The sequence below is a fragment of the Capsicum annuum genome, chromosome 7 (assembly GCF_002878395.1).
Source record: "Capsicum annuum cultivar UCD-10X-F1 chromosome 7, UCD10Xv1.1, whole genome shotgun sequence".
Taxonomy (NCBI): domain Eukaryota; kingdom Viridiplantae; phylum Streptophyta; class Magnoliopsida; order Solanales; family Solanaceae; genus Capsicum; species Capsicum annuum.
The window spans coordinates 187,194,161-187,212,011 of record NC_061117.1 but is presented as its reverse complement, the minus strand read 5'-3'; the positions used below and the strand labels follow the sequence as shown (position 1 = coordinate 187,212,011).

The 17,851-nt window shown below is 35.5% G+C and overlaps 2 protein-coding genes across 2 annotated transcripts; both read right to left on the bottom strand.

Moving 5' to 3' along the window:
* Positions 1-730: 730 nt before the first annotated feature.
* Positions 731-2,155, bottom strand: LOC107877224 (mitogen-activated protein kinase kinase kinase 18-like). Its single transcript, XM_016723916.2, has one exon. It carries the CDS (start codon positions 1,939-1,941, stop codon positions 853-855), a length of 1,089 nt encoding a protein of 362 aa, XP_016579402.1. The 5' UTR covers positions 1,942-2,155; the 3' UTR covers positions 731-852.
* A 1,602-nt stretch (positions 2,156-3,757) lies between these two features.
* Positions 3,758-4,231, bottom strand: LOC107876710. The gene has a single exon (XM_016723577.1). The coding sequence runs from the start codon at positions 4,229-4,231 to the stop codon at positions 3,758-3,760; it is 474 nt and encodes a 157-aa protein (XP_016579063.1).
* Positions 4,232-17,851: the final 13,620 nt, after the last annotated feature.

The following is a 17,851-nucleotide window of genomic DNA, read 5'->3' as shown; positions in this document are numbered from 1 at the left end:
AATTTCATATTCCCTTTGGTCATTTTTATTTGTCTAGTATTTCAAAAATTCAAGCGTGCGAAATTTAAAGTTGACAAGTAAAAGATGAATGAAAGGAGTATTTTGAGTCTTCACATTATTTCTTATCCCTTTTTAGCTCACATTTGAAAAAGATGCAGCTACTTTTCCAAGTTGAAGCAATAATCATATATTGATTTCTTAAGAGGTAAAAAAAAAAATATCCTTAAAAATTCAATATTTACATCACGTTTCTCTGACTGTTTCAACTTGTAAACAATCACTTATATGATTTTATTTTTTCCAAATAAATTTGAAATAACACTCACGTCCAAAGGGGACTTTAAATTCACAAACCTAGATTATATTGGGATGTGATAGCATCTTGCAATGCAGTATAATTAAATTTATGGTAATATAATATTTTTTTCTCCAAGAAATCTTACAGACAATTTTTATGAGACAACTTAATTTTATTTTTACTTATGAAGGTGGGTTTGGGAGTTGGACCACCAAATCTATCTATATTCAATAAAATTGTTTTTTTTTTTTTTTTTTAACTTATGAAGGTGGGTTTGGGAGTTGGACCACCAAAACGATCTATATCCAATAAAATTGGTATTTTTTTTCTTCGAGCGAGGTTGAACAGTACTTTTTTAACGTTTAGAATAATGAGCCATTGTTTGCTTGCACGTTCCGTTATACAAGTATATCCAAGTATATATCAAAGGAATTAGCCAAAAATTGGTATATAAAGAACTGTTTCTACAGCGTTCTGCTGTATAATACAAAAATTACAGCAAGAGTACTGTTTGTGTTAGTTGTCACTGTTACACCAGCTACCTTTATTTCGAGCTATTCACCGCTTCTTCTAACAGTAACCCATCGATGATCATCCCATCTCCAGTTTGGTTCTCCTGAATTTAAATCTCTCTTTCTTAACCTTTGCAAAGGAGACTCTATTGAGCTTACTATTTGTATTGTAGAATCCACGGTTTCTGAATTCCATATGTCTTGATCAAGAATGCTTGTTGGGGAACTTGTCACGCAATCTTGATTTGTCGTAGAATTCGAATTGGATTCTTCAAGAAATGGATGTTTCAGGAGTTGTTTAGCCGCCCATCTTTCTTTTGGATCTCTTCTCAAGCATTTGATTAAGAAGTCCCTTGCTTCTAAAGACAAGAATTTTGGAATTTCTGGGGATTGGCCAGAAAATGCAATTTGGTAAAGCAATGAAGCTGCGTTTGTCACATTGGCCCATGGTAATCTACCAATGGCCATTTCTATAATAGTACATCCCAATGCCCAAATATCAGCGGGACACCCCTGTTCTTCCCCACGTGCCACCTCCGGTGCCATGAACATTGGTGTGCCGCTAATTGGCTCGGCAGAAGCTGCTGCCATACCACCGTCCCTCTCAGCCGGATCAACCCACCTGGCACAACCAAAGTCGGCAATTTTGGCACCAGTTTTACCTAACAAAATGTTCTGCCCCTTGATGTCACAATGTGCTATGCCCCTTGAATGTAGGTAATCTAATCCTAGAAGAATTTGCTTCGTGTAGTACCCGATCAATGGCTCATTGATCCGAATACCCTGTTTCCGATTTTCATCGATGAGTGTACCCTCTGACATGTACTCCATCATAAGATTAAACATGAGTTTGTCCTTCTCTTTAGTAACATCGCACCCCTTGTAGCTAACTATATAAGGGGAGCTCAATTGCGACATAATTTTCTGTTCCTTTTGTAAGAATTGAGCCTGGGATAGCTCCACGGACTTGACAGCAAAAAATTCATCGGAGAAACGTGACTTGGCAATGGAGACGACGGCGGTGGAACCGTGGCCTATAGTATGGCCTCTGGTCCAATCCATTTCAGAAAGAAGAAATTTAGTTGGGAGTAAGAATATTAGAAAGAGATTTTTTCTTGGGAGTTTCAACATATGATTGGTTATATATACACATACAATAAGGTGAATGTCCAAAACTCCAGATTAATTGGGTAGAGCTTAGGTGGCCTCACTTTTTCTTTTTAAAAGTTTGACGATTGCTTTAGTGGAAATTGAGAACGTGGCTAAATGCTTGTGGCCATACGGCATCTTGAGTAGTTTGGAGGACTACAATTACTTGGCCTATTGGGTTGCCTCCAAGAGTCCAAGTGACAAGCAATTATACCTTGATCTTCAACATTTATATTTTTAATATAGTATACAAGTAAAAAGGGAACGGAGGGGTTAATTTTTACCTTGCTAGTGTATGACTTAAATCCTATCAAAATGGGTACATTTAATTTTTTATTTATGTTCCAGAAATAAGTAGATTGGATTGAGATCCTTTGTTTTGTGTGGGTGTTACAATGCCTTTGAAGATTAAGCTTGGGAGTTTGAAAAGGTGTTTGGTAGATACGATACTTAGATCTTCTCGAGATACTGTTTTCATCTTAATATCAGTTGATAATCTTACTAAAAATAATTGTATCATATTAGTTGGCCACCTTACTAAATCAAAAAGCATTAACTAAAAATGGTCATATTATCCTTGTAATTAATTCTTCTTGAAAATATTAAATGGTTTGTAAAGTTTTCAAGAATTTATTTTAAAAAGTAAATTAAGAAAATTATTTTTTTAATTTATTTTTTAATCACCATATAAAAGATAATGTATCCATCTAACATGGAACAAAGGGAGAAGTAGTTTGAACCACCGTCTACTGAATTTCTTTGGAGTTTGGATATTCCACATTTTGATAAATAGAGCATTGAATTCAACAGGATTTTGAAGTCAATGAAGTTTGACATGTTTATCCATTGAACTCTACCATAGATTTAAAACTCCCTAGAAACGGACAAGCATAAGGTCAGTCAAACAAATACTCCCTCTCTCCATCTTTAATCAGATCTGGACAAATAAAATTGGATTACTATTTTTAATATATTGAATAAGCAAAGTTGCACGGAAGGGATATTATCGGGTGGTTAGTTTAGTCTTTCAACGAGAGAGATTTCAAAGACCAATAAGTGGTTAACGGCCAAATATTGATTATGAAGATACTTGAAGAAAAAAGGGAACTAAGATTGGTAATGGCCTGTTAATTACTTTTAATGAGAATAATTAATCATGATCACCTTCTGGAACAACACCAAAATTTACTTTTTGATCATCATGCTAAAGCAAGAATCATATTAGAATCCTTGCAGTTTAAACCATTCTCAAACAGTGATTAAAAGGTACCTATTAGTATTAGTTAGTGGTTCTTACATTGAAAAGCAAGTCTCATACAATCCTCTAATGTGGCAAACTAGTTCCTTCTTTTTATTTTTGTTTTTTGTTTTGGGCTTAATAAAAAGTGCCCCAATCAAAGTCAAATTTCCACAAGATTCCATCGGATGCCGACTTTTTAACTTTCTACTATTTGTACTTGAATAATCTCTCGTTTTCAATTTCGTTTTAGTTCTGTTTACTTCTATAAGAAGCATAGCATGTTTTTTTTTGGGGGTTGAAACAGGCATAGTTTTATTTATAACACAAAAATATTTATAAGTCTAGTTGTGATCGAGTCACAAGCACAGTAGTAGGAGTAGGAGTCCTATTTACATCATGTATTGGACTGATATAATACACACTTGGGTGAACAGGTAAAGTGTTCACCCGTCTAACTAATAATACTCCATTCATATCGGCATACAAAATGTCACCGAGTGATTGTGGTAGAGTCCAAAACAGCATAGTAGTAGAGGTTGTACTAGGTAATCTTGCCAATCATTCAGCTAGCCTATTCTGCTCCCTGAAAAAATGGTGCAATTGAGGATTATCCAGTGCGCACAGGAGGTACCTGCAATCAGATATTAAAGTTGAGTCAGATATCAAAGTTGTATTAGGATATGTATTAGAATCAAGTAGCCGGACTAATTGTTGAGAGTCTATCCCAATTTCCAATGGATAAAGGTTGTTCTGATAAGCAAGTTGGAGTCCTAATAACAGAGCGTGAGTTTCTCCTTCCAGGACATCTGTAGCAGCGCAGGTTCCATGAAAGCCTAATACCCATTCCCCCTTATAGTTCCTGAACACACCACCTAGGCCAAGTTGATGTTGAATTATAGATGAGATTTCAGAAGCACAATCGGTATTAAGCATGTAGTTTGCTTGCGCAGGTGATTTCCACTTAGTATACATTGTAATCCTAATTTTATCAGGGCTTGTAGGGCCTGCCAGGAACCAAAATTCTTTGGCCATTTGTGAAAAGTCCTTTAGAGAAGGTAAAAAGGGAATGCCTTCAAAAATGAATTTATTTCGTGCAAGTCAGATATGCCAGATGCAAAAAGTCATGTAGATCTTAGAGGGTATGCATAATCAAATCCCTTCGGAGGGGTTTAAATGGAGGTGGATTAGATCATGCAATCATCGGGATGGATGAGTACCAACTAAGAGAAGAGTGCTCAACTGATGCATGATACCTAACCCAATCCATAGGTGCAACCTTTGGACAAAGGACGAATAGGTGAGCTTTTGTTTCTTCAGTCATACTATTGCAAAGCCTACATATAGGAAAATCTACAACTTTAATATGGTATAACAAGCTAGAGTTAGTTTTTCGTCCATAATTCAGGAGCCACAGGAAATATTTTAATTTCGGTGGGACCCGAAATTTTCAAATCCAAATAAAGGAGATTGGGTTCTAAGGTATGAGGTTGTTCTGAGGATTTGTGTCGTGTGCACTTTCTAGGGCTGTGCTACATGATTTTACAGAAAAAGCCCCAGTGGCAGTCAAGCCCCAAGTGATACGATTAAAGGAGCTGGTAAATCTAGGAAAGTATACTTGTATAATTTGGGAGATCGTCGAGTCAGGTAATTGGATTGATAATCTGGAGAAATCCCATGTTCCTTCCCTTCTTACATCTGAGATATGGTAGGACACCTCTCGACTCCGAAGAGGTCCATGAATTTGGTTGCGAATAAGGAAGTTTGGTTTAACCCATGCGTCGTTAAAAAAGCTAATGAATTGTCCGTTGACAAGTTGCCAACAGAGGCCTACCTGACAGTGATAGCGCTTTCCAGGTAGTTGAAGACGCTACAGAGGATGGGGCACGACGCGAGTTGGGAGAGTACATAGCATTTACTACACATTGATTATCACCCCTTCGCTTGAACAATTTACAGATAAATGCCACGTCCAAATGGTTACGCATTAAAGAAGTAAATGTATTTGACATTAATTAATTTGATATCAACGGCAATAAAAATACTATTTCACCGTTATTTTTATAATTAAATTGGCAAGGAAGAATTTTATTGTGACTTCACCATTTTTTAACAACCCAAATTATCCTCCACAATGAAAATCACTCTTAAAAGCTATTCATTTTGATTAAATCATTGGCCCTACCACTAAAATTATGCCAACACTACTAGTTGTATATAAGGATTTTTTTTAATTGAAAAAACACATGAATCCCACTTTATTACAGCTTTTCCTTTTCTCTTACGTCTTCCCTACTTTCTTCCATTTTATTTACACAAGCCATATTGGAACTCTTACGTAGGAGCTTTTTTTTTTTTTTTTTTTTTATATATATAGTTTTAGTTTTTATTTCTCAAAAATCAAAAGAGAGATTAATAAATTAATATATTGACCTAAATTTTATCTTCTTTTTGATTTGATTAATCTTTTGGACTTCATAATTTAAAGAATTTTAATGACAACATCATTAAAATAAAATTAAAATTTTATATTACAAATTTAAAAGGAAAATGGTTAATATGTATCATCAAACTTACAAATTTCAATCTTTAATTTGATTTTATTTTTAATATTTTTAATTCTTCAAGAATACCTCTATCTGTAATATAAATTTAGTGTGAGTTCCTTCTTTCAAGTTTATCTTTTTCAAAATTCATTGGGATTTGATTCGATCAATTTAGTGTGAGTTCCTTGTTTAAAGTTTATGAAAATACTTCCTTTTTTTTTTTTTTTGGTAAATGAGAATTGCATAAAATTAAAGGGGAGTTAATGTTATAAAAACGTAGGCTTTAGCCTGGATCAAGAGTAAAAGACTTCGGCCCTTGGCCTGAAAACATGGAGCTATTACTAATAACACCCTAGCACATTTAGTTTCATGGGGATTTGGGTCACAGGTGACAAAAGAATTTTAAAATGAGGTGTAGGTGACACAAGTTTTAATTATTAATTGGAGGTGACAATTTTTTATTATGGATTAAGAAAGTTGAGGAAGTTTGAAAATAACCACAAGTTTTTAAATTTATACTTTGATCCCAATGTATACCTAAAATAACGGAAAACGGAGGAAAAAAATGCGTCTTTCTCTCTCTTCTCATCCATTGTTGTTTTCTCTCTCTTAGCGATTTTTGTTGTTCATTGTTTCTGTTTCTGCTGCTTTATTTACCATCTTCTTCTTCATTATCATCATCTTCTACTTCATTATCATTTTCATTTTCTTCTTGTCGACCATTTGTTGTTGTTGTTGGTACCGCGCTACTGCTGCGATCTGACCAATTTCTTAGGTTAAATTTTGTTTACTACATTACTTTCCACTTTGTCATTACTTCATAGGTGACTTTGGTAAATAAAGTTATGATTTTTATTCGTATTTGTCATCTGGTACACTTCTGTTTTTTCAACAATGAATAGAATCTCAATCATGAATCCAGCATAAGTGCCCACAATTTAAACAGATCAATCATCTGGTGCATCAGATGATCAATCTGTTGCATCAGAAGATTTATCTGTTGCATCAGACTGTTTATCTGTTGCATCAGAAGATTTATTTGTTGCATCAGACGTATTATCTGTTGTATCAGGATGTTTATCTGTTGCACCAGACTAATTATCTGTAGCATCAGAATATTTATCTATTGCACCAGACTAATTATCTATTACAACGAATGATTAATCTATTTGAAACAACACAAATCAACCCCTACCACAAACCCAAAAGATAACCAATATGTTTTCAACTTTTGTTATTGCTACTGGATTCAAAATTATTTCTTACGTCCAATTACCCGTCCCAAATTTCCTAATTCGATTTCTCATTTTACTTGTCTTTTTCATTAATCAAGAAAAGATTACAAAAAAAATCATGTTTTACCCTTTGCATTAATTGCTTTTTCTTCAAATTAAAATGGAAACATCATTTAATAGGGGAACTATATGCCGATCGACGTTAAAAGCTTTCTTCTCTTATGAAATTTCGATTGAATAGCAAACAATGGTTATTTCAAACACGTTTACTGTCCTACCAACTGATCAGTGGGTTATGGTAAACTAGACACGTTATTAATTATTTTTTAATCAATGTGGCATCTCAATTTGGGACGGGTAATTTGAGATGGAGGAAGTACGAATTAAAACGTCAGAGCTAAGCAAAGCAACAAACTAGTCATCTGTTGAAACAGACTATTTATCTGTTACATCAAGTTCTTATCTGTTGCAACATGAGTAATCTGTTTTGAACAACACATCAACCCTTGCCACAAACCCAACAGATAAATCTTGCTATTGCTACCGGATTCTAAATTATTCCTTTTTATGTCGAATCGTCGACATGTTTGTTGAGAAGATAATAGACAGAATGAAAATTAAATATGGATTAAAACGTCAAAGATCAAATAAAATTTATTTATTAAACAAAAACAAATAAAAATACATATAATAGACTAAAAGAAAAATAATAATCTAATTATTATTTATATTATCATCATCATCATCATTGTCAGCTGGCCAATCTTCAATCGGAAGTAGCAAGGCCCTCCTCAGCCTGCGTATCTCGCGGAGCATTCCTTCTCTAACTCCTCCCAATTCTCATTGCAGGTCACGAACTTGATTCCGAAGTTTATTTACGGCGTCTTGCAGAAAAGCAACATCCCACACTGGGTCAGCCATAATCTTATCTTCTAGAGTGTAATATGAAAGACGAGATGCAATAAATAAATAGAGTGTAGTTGAATGAACGATTGAGTAAGAAGGAACCTATTTATAGAGAATTGAATTTGAATGAGAGGCAAAAAGGCGCGACTATTCACCTCCATACATTAATTATATTTTTTATTAAATTAAGAAAATAAATATTGTGATATAAGTCATGACTTTTCAGATTATTATTATTAATTAGTTCTTTAGGAGAACCGTTTTTATTGAGTTGTGGCAACAGATTCTATATCTGTTGCATCAGATAACACATCTGTGACAACAAATATATTATCTGTTGTAACAAATATAAAATATGCTGCATTAGATAACCTATATGTTGCAACATATAATCTAACTGTTTACCTCCATTTATTAATTACATTTTTGATTAATGTGAAAAGTAATGACTTAAATAAGTTAAGAAATATTCTGATAAGTCATGACTTTTCATATTATTATTATTAATTAATTCTTTCCAAGAACCGCTTTTATTAAGTTGTGACTCGATTAGGTTGCACCAGATAAATCATCTGTGACAACAGATATATCATCTGTTGCAACAATAGTGAACCTGTTGCATCAGATAATTTATTTGTTGCAACATATAATCGACTTTTTTTAAAAAAAAAAAACTATCATCATATCATTAATCCAAATTTGCTTACTTTTTTTATTTTTATAAGTAAAAAAAAAACACCTTTTCAAATTTCTTAATAAAATATAACCATTTTATTATATAATAAATAATTTTAAAAATAAATTCAAAAACAAAAATGGTGAAAAGTCACGATCTGTTATTAAAATTGTGTTTATTATTTATTTCCTTATTATTTATTTACGAAACATTTTTCATATTGAATTATTAGAAAGTCATGTCTTCCTTTTCTTTTCACCCTCTTAATAACAACAATAACCTTTTTTTATTAATAACTGTCAGGTGCAACATATGGTCGATCTGTAGTAGCAGATTAACCTCTGTTGACACAAATTGCTGCTCAATCCCTACCACCAACTGTCGACGACATGTTGAGAACAAGGAATAAACAGAATGATTATTATTAAATACTAAATAAGAATTAAAAATTCAAAGTCGACAACAAAAAGAGGAAAGGAAAATAAAATACATACAAGCACTAAAATAAAAAACATTACCTAATTATTATTACTACTACTATTATTATTATTGTCAATCAGACATTTTTCATCCGGCAGCCTTGCTCCTAAGTCAGCCAAATCTCTCTGGAATTCATCAAACTGCCTTTAAAGTTCATGCAAGGACTCGATATGAATATTCTTGTACGAATCTGAATCATCCATATTTGTAAGGAGGGACTTATTTATAAATTCTTGTATCTCGGAAAGAAAAGAAAATTGCTTTAAAATAAATCTAACAGATGGGTAATCTGTTGCAAAATATATTCTTTCTTTTAGATAACTTACAATATGACATACTTACAATATTTTGCAATAGATGTATATATCTGTTTGATTTCTACAACAAGTTGATCAACTGTCGTAACAGATGTCTTCAATTGTTTGACAATATAAACAGAGGTGTCATCTGTTGCAATAGCTAGTCATTTATTTATTCAATTTAAGCCATAGATGGGCTAGGAAGAATAAGATGCGTGCAGATGGATCCACTATCATATGTGTGGGAGTTAAGTATGTATTACTGATAAGGTCACCGGGATAACACACATAAAGTACAATATTTTTGTGAATGCAGTTTTTAACCAATTAGGAATTGATCATTCAAACAAGATCCTACATTGTACCGTTAAGTTTGATGGGTTCGAAATTGATAAGGCTGAGGACCTCATGAAGATGGTGAAGATACCCTGTTACGAATTACTAACGGTTGTTGCTCGTGTTTATGCGTGTCAAGTTTTGAGAAGGGATCAATATTTGTCGTCACTGCGGAGATCCAATAGCGATTGGACTTAACTGTAAGTGTGCATTGGACCCTTAGAGGGCCTTCGAAGCCTCACACTGCATCAAAAAAGAATGGAAAACCAATATAGTTATTGCCCCAGCCACAATTTATATGGCGGCATTACTCGCTCGGGGTGATGATTATATGCCAGAAGGTGCGGTACGAGAATGCTTTCGAGGGAAAATGGGTGGTTGATGGAAGACTATATCATCTGAAAGCTAATTAAAGAAGAGACATATGGTAGAAAGTAACTTCTAACGAATCTGGCCGATGGAATTATCATAATAGATGCGAAATCCGAATCAAGTGCAAATATGAAAGTGTATCCGGTAATGTAATTTTATCTGTTGTGTCTCTGATACGAAACGGTATCTAAAAGAGCACGAAACAGTCCGCAATCGTACAAACAGTCTACACACACAAGACACTTAACGGAAACAATAAACACTAACTTAAACGATAGAGAAGATATGTAACCTGACGCAAGGAGAAATCATAATGCAGCAACTAAAGAGTGTATTAATACTCTAAAACCTCTACAAAACAAGTTAACAAGCACCACGTTCTTACGGAACACAAGATGAGCTCGGTTCTCTCAAGCACTCTCGTTTCTAGCCGATACACAAAACACAAGAAAAAATTATTTCTTGTGGTGTCAAATGTTGGTCTACTCTCTTCTTGAGAGGAAGAGGATGTTCAATATTATAAGTGATTTTTAAGAATAAGCTAACTAAGAAAATAAAACTAAGTGGTACCTACTTATAGTTTATTACAAAGAAATGGAAAATGACACGTTTACCCTTAATGAATGAGGTGGGTTTGGAGTGTATAAATGGGGCTGACTTGTAGTGTTTTTAAGACACTCAAGGAATGTCTTCACACTTTAATACATACACTCCCTTGGACGAACTTAAGACATGCTTAACCGCGTCCATTTTCATAAACGCGCCTTGTAGTCTTTGTAGTTCCCGAGCTTGGACAAGGCTTTGAAAAAGGCTTCAAAAGGTCTTCAATTCCTTTGCAAATCCGTAACTTGGACCTTCAACAAAAACTTATAATCCTTGTGCTCCTTATTCTTGTATCATCCTCTCCACCTTGAAAGGAATTTGTCCTCAAATTCGCACCTTGCAAAACCAAAGAGAGGGAAAACAAGCACACAATCCTCATGATAGGAGGGTTAATATTAGTACCACAAATTATATAGACATGCTAAGGGGGTACACTTTTGGAATACAACCAACAATCCTTTGTTATGATCATGAAACACGTACCACAAGCATCACTAAGGACATGACTAAGATAAACATCAAGGAAAGAGGATTGCAATCCGAAACTAACACGTATGTCTCAAGCCAAGGTTGTTCACATTTGGAATATACCCATGGGTCCTTTGTGTGTGACATGAAAAGTTTAGCATGAAGGGCACAAAGAAAGTGGCTTTGGAAAATATCAAGAGATAAGGAAACTACAATGGTCTTAATGGCTCTACTATACCCAAAAGGTAAGACTACCTTCATCTTAGGAACAATAAGATACGTTTGTTTCATTACCTCTACAAAGGACCTCATCAAATATAGTGCCATAATTGATCTTAAGATCCAGCTCAACCACATATCGCCATCATGCAAATAAGAAAAACACCCACCAAACTTCCTACCACTACGCAATACAAATTCGAAATGAGCATGGTTATTATCATAGGTAAGGAGGTAGTGTAGAAAGAAATCAAGTGTGAAGACATTTTGCCGGGGGGGTACACTTTTAAAATTCAACCAACAATTCTTTATTTTTACCATGAAACACGTAGTTTGAAAATTACAAAGGATAGGGATAAGATAATCATCAAGGAAAGATAAGCATAAGCATAAGCCGAGGCAACCCCTTTTCCAACCCACTAGTGTTCCGGGATCAAAGGGATGGTGTAACCAAGGGTAAAAACTGAGATTAACCAATCCTTTTACTAGGCTATCATTCAAGACTAAAGAGTTGTGGCCTAGAAGTCTTCTCTTGAGAGAAAGAACACCTTTATTCAAAATTTTTCTAAGCATATGATTACCTTGAGCAAAACTAGTACCACAGTTTGCATCACACAAGCTCAAAAGAATATGTCCAATATCGTGGTCAATATTACAAGAATGAACACTAACTTGAAGATTTTAAATCACATCACTCACATGATCAAGTAGTGAACTATCCTTAAGAGCAAATAGACCAACATATGCAACAAGAGAACTACCAAGGAAAGATTCATGCTTTTCTACACTATGTAAACCCGAAACTATTTCACATTGGATACTAATATACTTATCACAACATTTCAAGCCTAAGGAAGTGTAAATTACATCAATTATACCTCGGTGTATGCCATGGCAGTCCACTTGTTTGGACCTCTCGGTCAAGGGTGTCATTAGCTCATTTCCCATGTTATCGTGTGGAATCCCTTTTTGATCTTTCTTTGATAGCATATGAACTTGAACCAGTACATAAGAAGGGTCAATGCTAGGCAAAGATCTAGCATATGGGTTAGTGAGTATCAAAGATCCTTTGTGGGCATATCCCACAAGCACATTTTTCTTTTTCTTTCCAACTTCACTACCCGCGGTTTCCCTTTCCCTTGCCCTCTTTTCTTCACATTCTCCTTGTATCTCACCACTAAGTTTCTCTCCATCTTGAGGCTTGGCCTTGTTCTCCTTGGATCCTAACTCTCCCTCTTTTTCTACTTGGATGGTGTGTTTCCGGGTTAGTGTAGCTTGGGAAGGATACATTGGATTTAGTAGAGTGTAGGGTCTTTGAAATGGAGGATTTTAGAGTGGAGGATTCGGGTTTAGGGATGGAATTTGGGTTCCAAGTCCTCCTTGTGGAACTTGGTAGACTGAGGAACGGCTAGGTCTATCTTGTTCTCAGCTTTGGGAGTAAATATTGACTTGGTTTGTAGCACTTGATGGATACAATCTTTGGTGCAAGGTCTCGGGAGTAATAGTAGGTGAGGTATTTGAGTGGTATGAGGTTGAGAACTCCTTTGGCTTTCCACCCTCTCTAATCTTTCACTCGTTGTGGCCACATCCTAACCCAACTTCTCAACATTTGCCTTCATCCTAGCCACGCCTCGAGACAAAGTTTCAAGACTAGCTAAGAGGACATTCATAACATTATTGTCCACAGTTAGAGCATTGGAAGTTTTGGGTTCCATTTGCAATTGTACCTACAAAACAAGCAAACATTAGTTCAAAATATGCTCACATATTCCTCATACTCGGTTTCCTCACTTGGTTCTTCAAGTGTTGTAAGCCGGCTATCAACTTGTAAGAACTTGGTAATGAGTCTACTCTTGAGTTGGAGTGGATTTTGGTTTGAAGACTCAAAGAAGTTTTGTACGCACTTGAACCAAAAAAAACTACGAATTATAAACGAGCAAAGAACCACAAGTAACGCTTAACACGAAAAAAGTACTCAAAAACTAGTTCACAACTTAGTAGGTTGTTACTAGTTGTCAACTAGTATAGGAGTCAATAAAAATGAAACAAACAGAGACAAGGAAAGAAACTAGGAATGTCCTATGACTTGAGTTTTGTTGTTGGTGTGGCCCTCAATTTTTATTAAATTTTCGCCGTATGGGGTGTTGTTTCATTGAATTTGTTGTAGTCCAACTTGATTGATTCAATATTGTTTGTTTGGTGTGATTTTCGATTTTGGAATGATGAGAAAAGGCTTGGGACTCTTTTTTTCAAAGGACAAAAGGTGTCCATCAACTTTTCACCAACTTGCACTAAAATGTTTGTCCCTTTCCCTTTTTCTCTTTCTTGAAAGATGTTTTGACACTCTTTTGGTAAGCAAGCTTTTTGGTGGGTCTTTGTTTCTTTGCCACTTTATTGTTGTCTTGAAAGTAGTCCCAAGACTAACACAAGACTTTGCCTCTCTCTTCCCTTTTTCAAATAAAACAAGCCTTTTGTTGAACATTCATCTCAAGAATAATATGAACAACAAGAACACTCATGAACAACAACAATATCTAATCTGTCCAACCCTTCAACAACACTAAACAAAAGCTCAAATCATGGAACTTAGACTCAAGTGTGCTAGGGAAACAACAAGATAACACACGAAACTACTAAGACAAGCAAAATAACAACTAAATCTAGACACAAATTTGGTCAAACAATAACAACATTTCGGCCACGACACCAAACCCGTAGAATAACTTCTTTTTGTGAGATTTTTGACCTTGGACACCTCTTCTAATGTTAGGAAACAAAGATCTAACACTAGAACACAAAAAACACACAAAAATCACAAGAAAACTAGATTTCAAATTTCGACCTAAACACAAAAATGTGGACAGATTACTATTTTTGGGTTTATTCAGCTTTTCAACACTTTTTTTATTTTTAAGTGAACAATCCCAAGATTGATCTCGTGGGAACGAAATCAATGAAGGCTCTGATACCAAATGATACCAAACGGTATCTAAAAGAGCACGAAACAGTCCGCAATCGCACAAACAGTCCACACGCACAAGACACTTAACGGAAAAAACAAACACCAACTTAAACGATATAGAAGATATGTAACTTGACGCAAGGAGAACTCATAATGCAGCAACTAAAAAGTGTATTAATACTCTAAAACCTCTGCAAAACAAGTTAACAAGCACCACATTCTTACGGAACACAAGAGGAGCTCGGTTCCCTCAAGCGCTCTCATTTCTAGCCGATACACACAACACAAGAGGAAACCATTTCTTGTGGTGTCAAATGGTGGTCTACTCTCTTCTTGAGAGGAAGAGGATGTTCAATATTACAAGTGATTTTTAAGAATAAGCTAACTAAGAAAATAAGACTAAGGGGTTCCTACTTATAGTCTATTACAAAAGAGATGGCAATGACATATTTACCCTTAATGAAGGGGGTGGGTTTGGAGTGTATAAATGGGGTTGACTTGTAGTGTTTTAAGACACTCAAGGCATGTCTTCATACTTTAATACATACACTCCCTTGGACGAACTTAAGACATGCTCAACTGCTCCATTTTCATAAACACACCTTGTAGTCTCTATAGTTCCCGAGCTTGGACAAGGTTTTAAAAAAGGCTTCAAAAGGTCTTCAATTTCTTTGCAAATTTGAAACTTGGACCTTCAACAAAAACTTATAATCCTTGTGCTCATCATGCTTGTATCAGTCTCTGAAAGAAAAACAATGCAGATGGACACTTTGCAAGGGAGCTGCGTGATCGGGATTATCACCTAGGTAGAAAATAGGAGAAGACCAACAAAGAAGACTCATGGGCATCGAGGGTTGAAATGATGTTCAGCAAGTCTAGAAAACTTACGCCAACAACAACTGTAGTTAAAATAAGGAAACTAAGCGAAGACAACAATTTTTGAATTTTAAATTTCATCCCATGCCTTCTTATTTATGTTTCTGATCAGGTCTACTGCCGTTGACCTGATCGGAACCACAAACGAGATTGAAAGGCAAATAGAGTATAATTACTTCCTTAGCAATATGGATTAATTAATTGTGTTTTCTTGCCTTAGCATGCTTTCAACATTCCTTGGAGAAGATCAGATGCTTGCTGTAGTATGTGAATCCCGATAATTTTTAAGTTTACCTCCAGCTTGTTGATTCTGTATTCAAGCTGGTCGTTGCCGTCTTCGAAGTTGGTAAGGAGTTCCTCGTCTCTTGTGATCTCGATCAGGAACACTACCTTCAAAGTTGTCGCATTCTAGAAGCCCTTCAGAATACTTTCTTCAGAAGCTTTAAAGGATATGGAGGGTCGTTGTGTTTGTTTTAGATTAAAATGTGTTGATGCACGTTGAAGATGTGGTCCCAACAGTTGAACAACATATTTTTATCGAGCGTCGCTCCATGTATCTTGCTCAACCAATTTGATAAATTAGTAAGCATGGAGTTACGTAGCGTGTGATCTAAAATAGGCTCTACCAAGCCTATCAAACGTTACGTAACTCCGAGCTCATTACGCTATCAAAAAAATATGCCCGAGTTAGTGCACAAATCAAACAAGCCCAATCTGTCAGCCTTTCTGCAGATCACTCTTCTCCAATATAGATAACAAGATATCTGCTATGCAAAAGTCTACACCATCACCAGACATGCTTGCCTGGGAGCAATTCTTCAGAAGACATTAACAGATATCTTCAGACGAATTGCTCTCAGGCAAGAATGTCTAGCGACGGTGTTGACTTTTGCATAGCAGATAACTTGTCATCTATATTGGAGAAGAGCAATCAATAGAAAGGCTGAGAGATTGAGCTCGTTCGATTTGTGCACTAACTCGATCATATTTTTTTGAGAGGGTAATGAGCTTGGAGTTACGTAATATTTGATAGGATTTATAGAGTTGATTTAGATCACACGCTATGTAACTCCATGCTTACTAATTTATCAAATTGGTTGAGCAAGATGCATGGAGCAACGCTCGATAAAAGTGTGATGTTCAACTGTTGGGACCACATCTTTAACGTACATCAACACATTTTGACCTAAAATAAATACAGAGACCCTCCATGTATCCTTTAAGGCTTCTAAAGAAAGTGTTCTGAAGGGATTCTAAACTGCCACAACTTTGGAGGTGGTGTCCCTGATCGAGTTCACAAGAGATGAGTAACTCTTGACCAACTTCGAAGATGGCAATGACCAACTTGAATACAGAATTAGCAAGCTGGAGGCAAGCATGAAAATTATCGGGATTCACATACTACAACAAGCATCTGACTTCTCCAAGGAATGTTGAAAGCGTGTTAAGGCAAGAAAACACAATCAATTATAACCATATTGCTAAGGAATCAATGATACTCTATTTACCTTTCAATCTCGTTTGTGGTTCTGATCAGGTCAACGACAGTGGACCTGATCGAAAACACAAACAAGAAAGCATGGGATGAAATTTAAAATTCAAAAATTATCGTCTTCGCTTAGATTCCTTAATTTAACTGCAGTTGTTGTTGGCGTAAGTTTTCTAGACTTGTTGTACATCATTTTAACCCTCGATGCCCGTAAGGCTTCTTTGTTGGTCTTCTTCTATTTTCTATCTAGGTGATAATCCTAACCACGCAGCTCCCTAGCAAAGTGCCATCTGCATTGTTTTTCTTTCAGAGACACAACATATGAAATTACATTACCGGATACACTTTCATATTTGTACTTGATTCAGATCTCGCATCTGTTAAGATAATTTCATCAGCCAGATTCGCTAGAAGTTACTTTCAACCCTATGCCTCTTCTTCAATTAGCTCTCAGATGATATAGTCTTCCATCAACCACCTATTTTTCCTCGAAGGCATTCTCCTACCACACCTTCTGGCATATAATCATCACCCTGAGCGAGCAACCCAACCATATAAATTTTAGCCAGGGCAATAATTATATTGGTTTTCCGTTCTTGTTAGATGCAGTACTAAGCTTCGAAGGCCCTCTAAGGGTCCAATGCACCCTAAAAGTTAGTCCAATCACTATTGAATCTCTTTACAATGACACCAAAACTAGATCTCATCACAATGCTTGAAAAATAAACATGAGCAACAACCAACAATAAATCTAAAAAGGGTATCAGAACCATATTCATAGTCCCTCAACCTTATCAGTTCGGACCTACCAAACTTAATTGTAAAATTGCAGACATCTTGTTTGAACGATCTATGACTAATTAGTAAAAACAGCATTCACAAAATCGTGCACTCTATGTGTGTTTCCATGATAACATTATCAGTAATACATACCTCCCACATATGAAGTGGTTCCATCTATAAGCAGCTTATTCCTTCGAACCCACCTTTACTGTAGCCTCTTGAGATAGTCCGTCAAAAGTTGATCAACTGTCAGTTCCTTATATCTACAAAGAAGAGAAAAAAAATTGATGTCACAAAAAGAACATTATCCATCTGTTGCATCTAACGTGAAGTCTATTGCAACAGATGTGGAGTCTAATGGAATGCATCAAACCAGCCTTTCTGGTGGTTTTATTTGTTCCAACA

Excerpts from the sequence above, each read along its gene's own strand:
- LOC107876710 (XM_016723577.1), bottom strand. The coding sequence starts at position 4,231 with ATGGCCAAAGAATTTTGGTTCCTGGCAGGCCCTACAAGCCCTGATAAA.
- LOC107877224 (XM_016723916.2), bottom strand. The coding sequence starts at position 1,941 with ATGTTGAAACTCCCAAGAAAAAATCTCTTTCTAATATTCTTACTCCCA.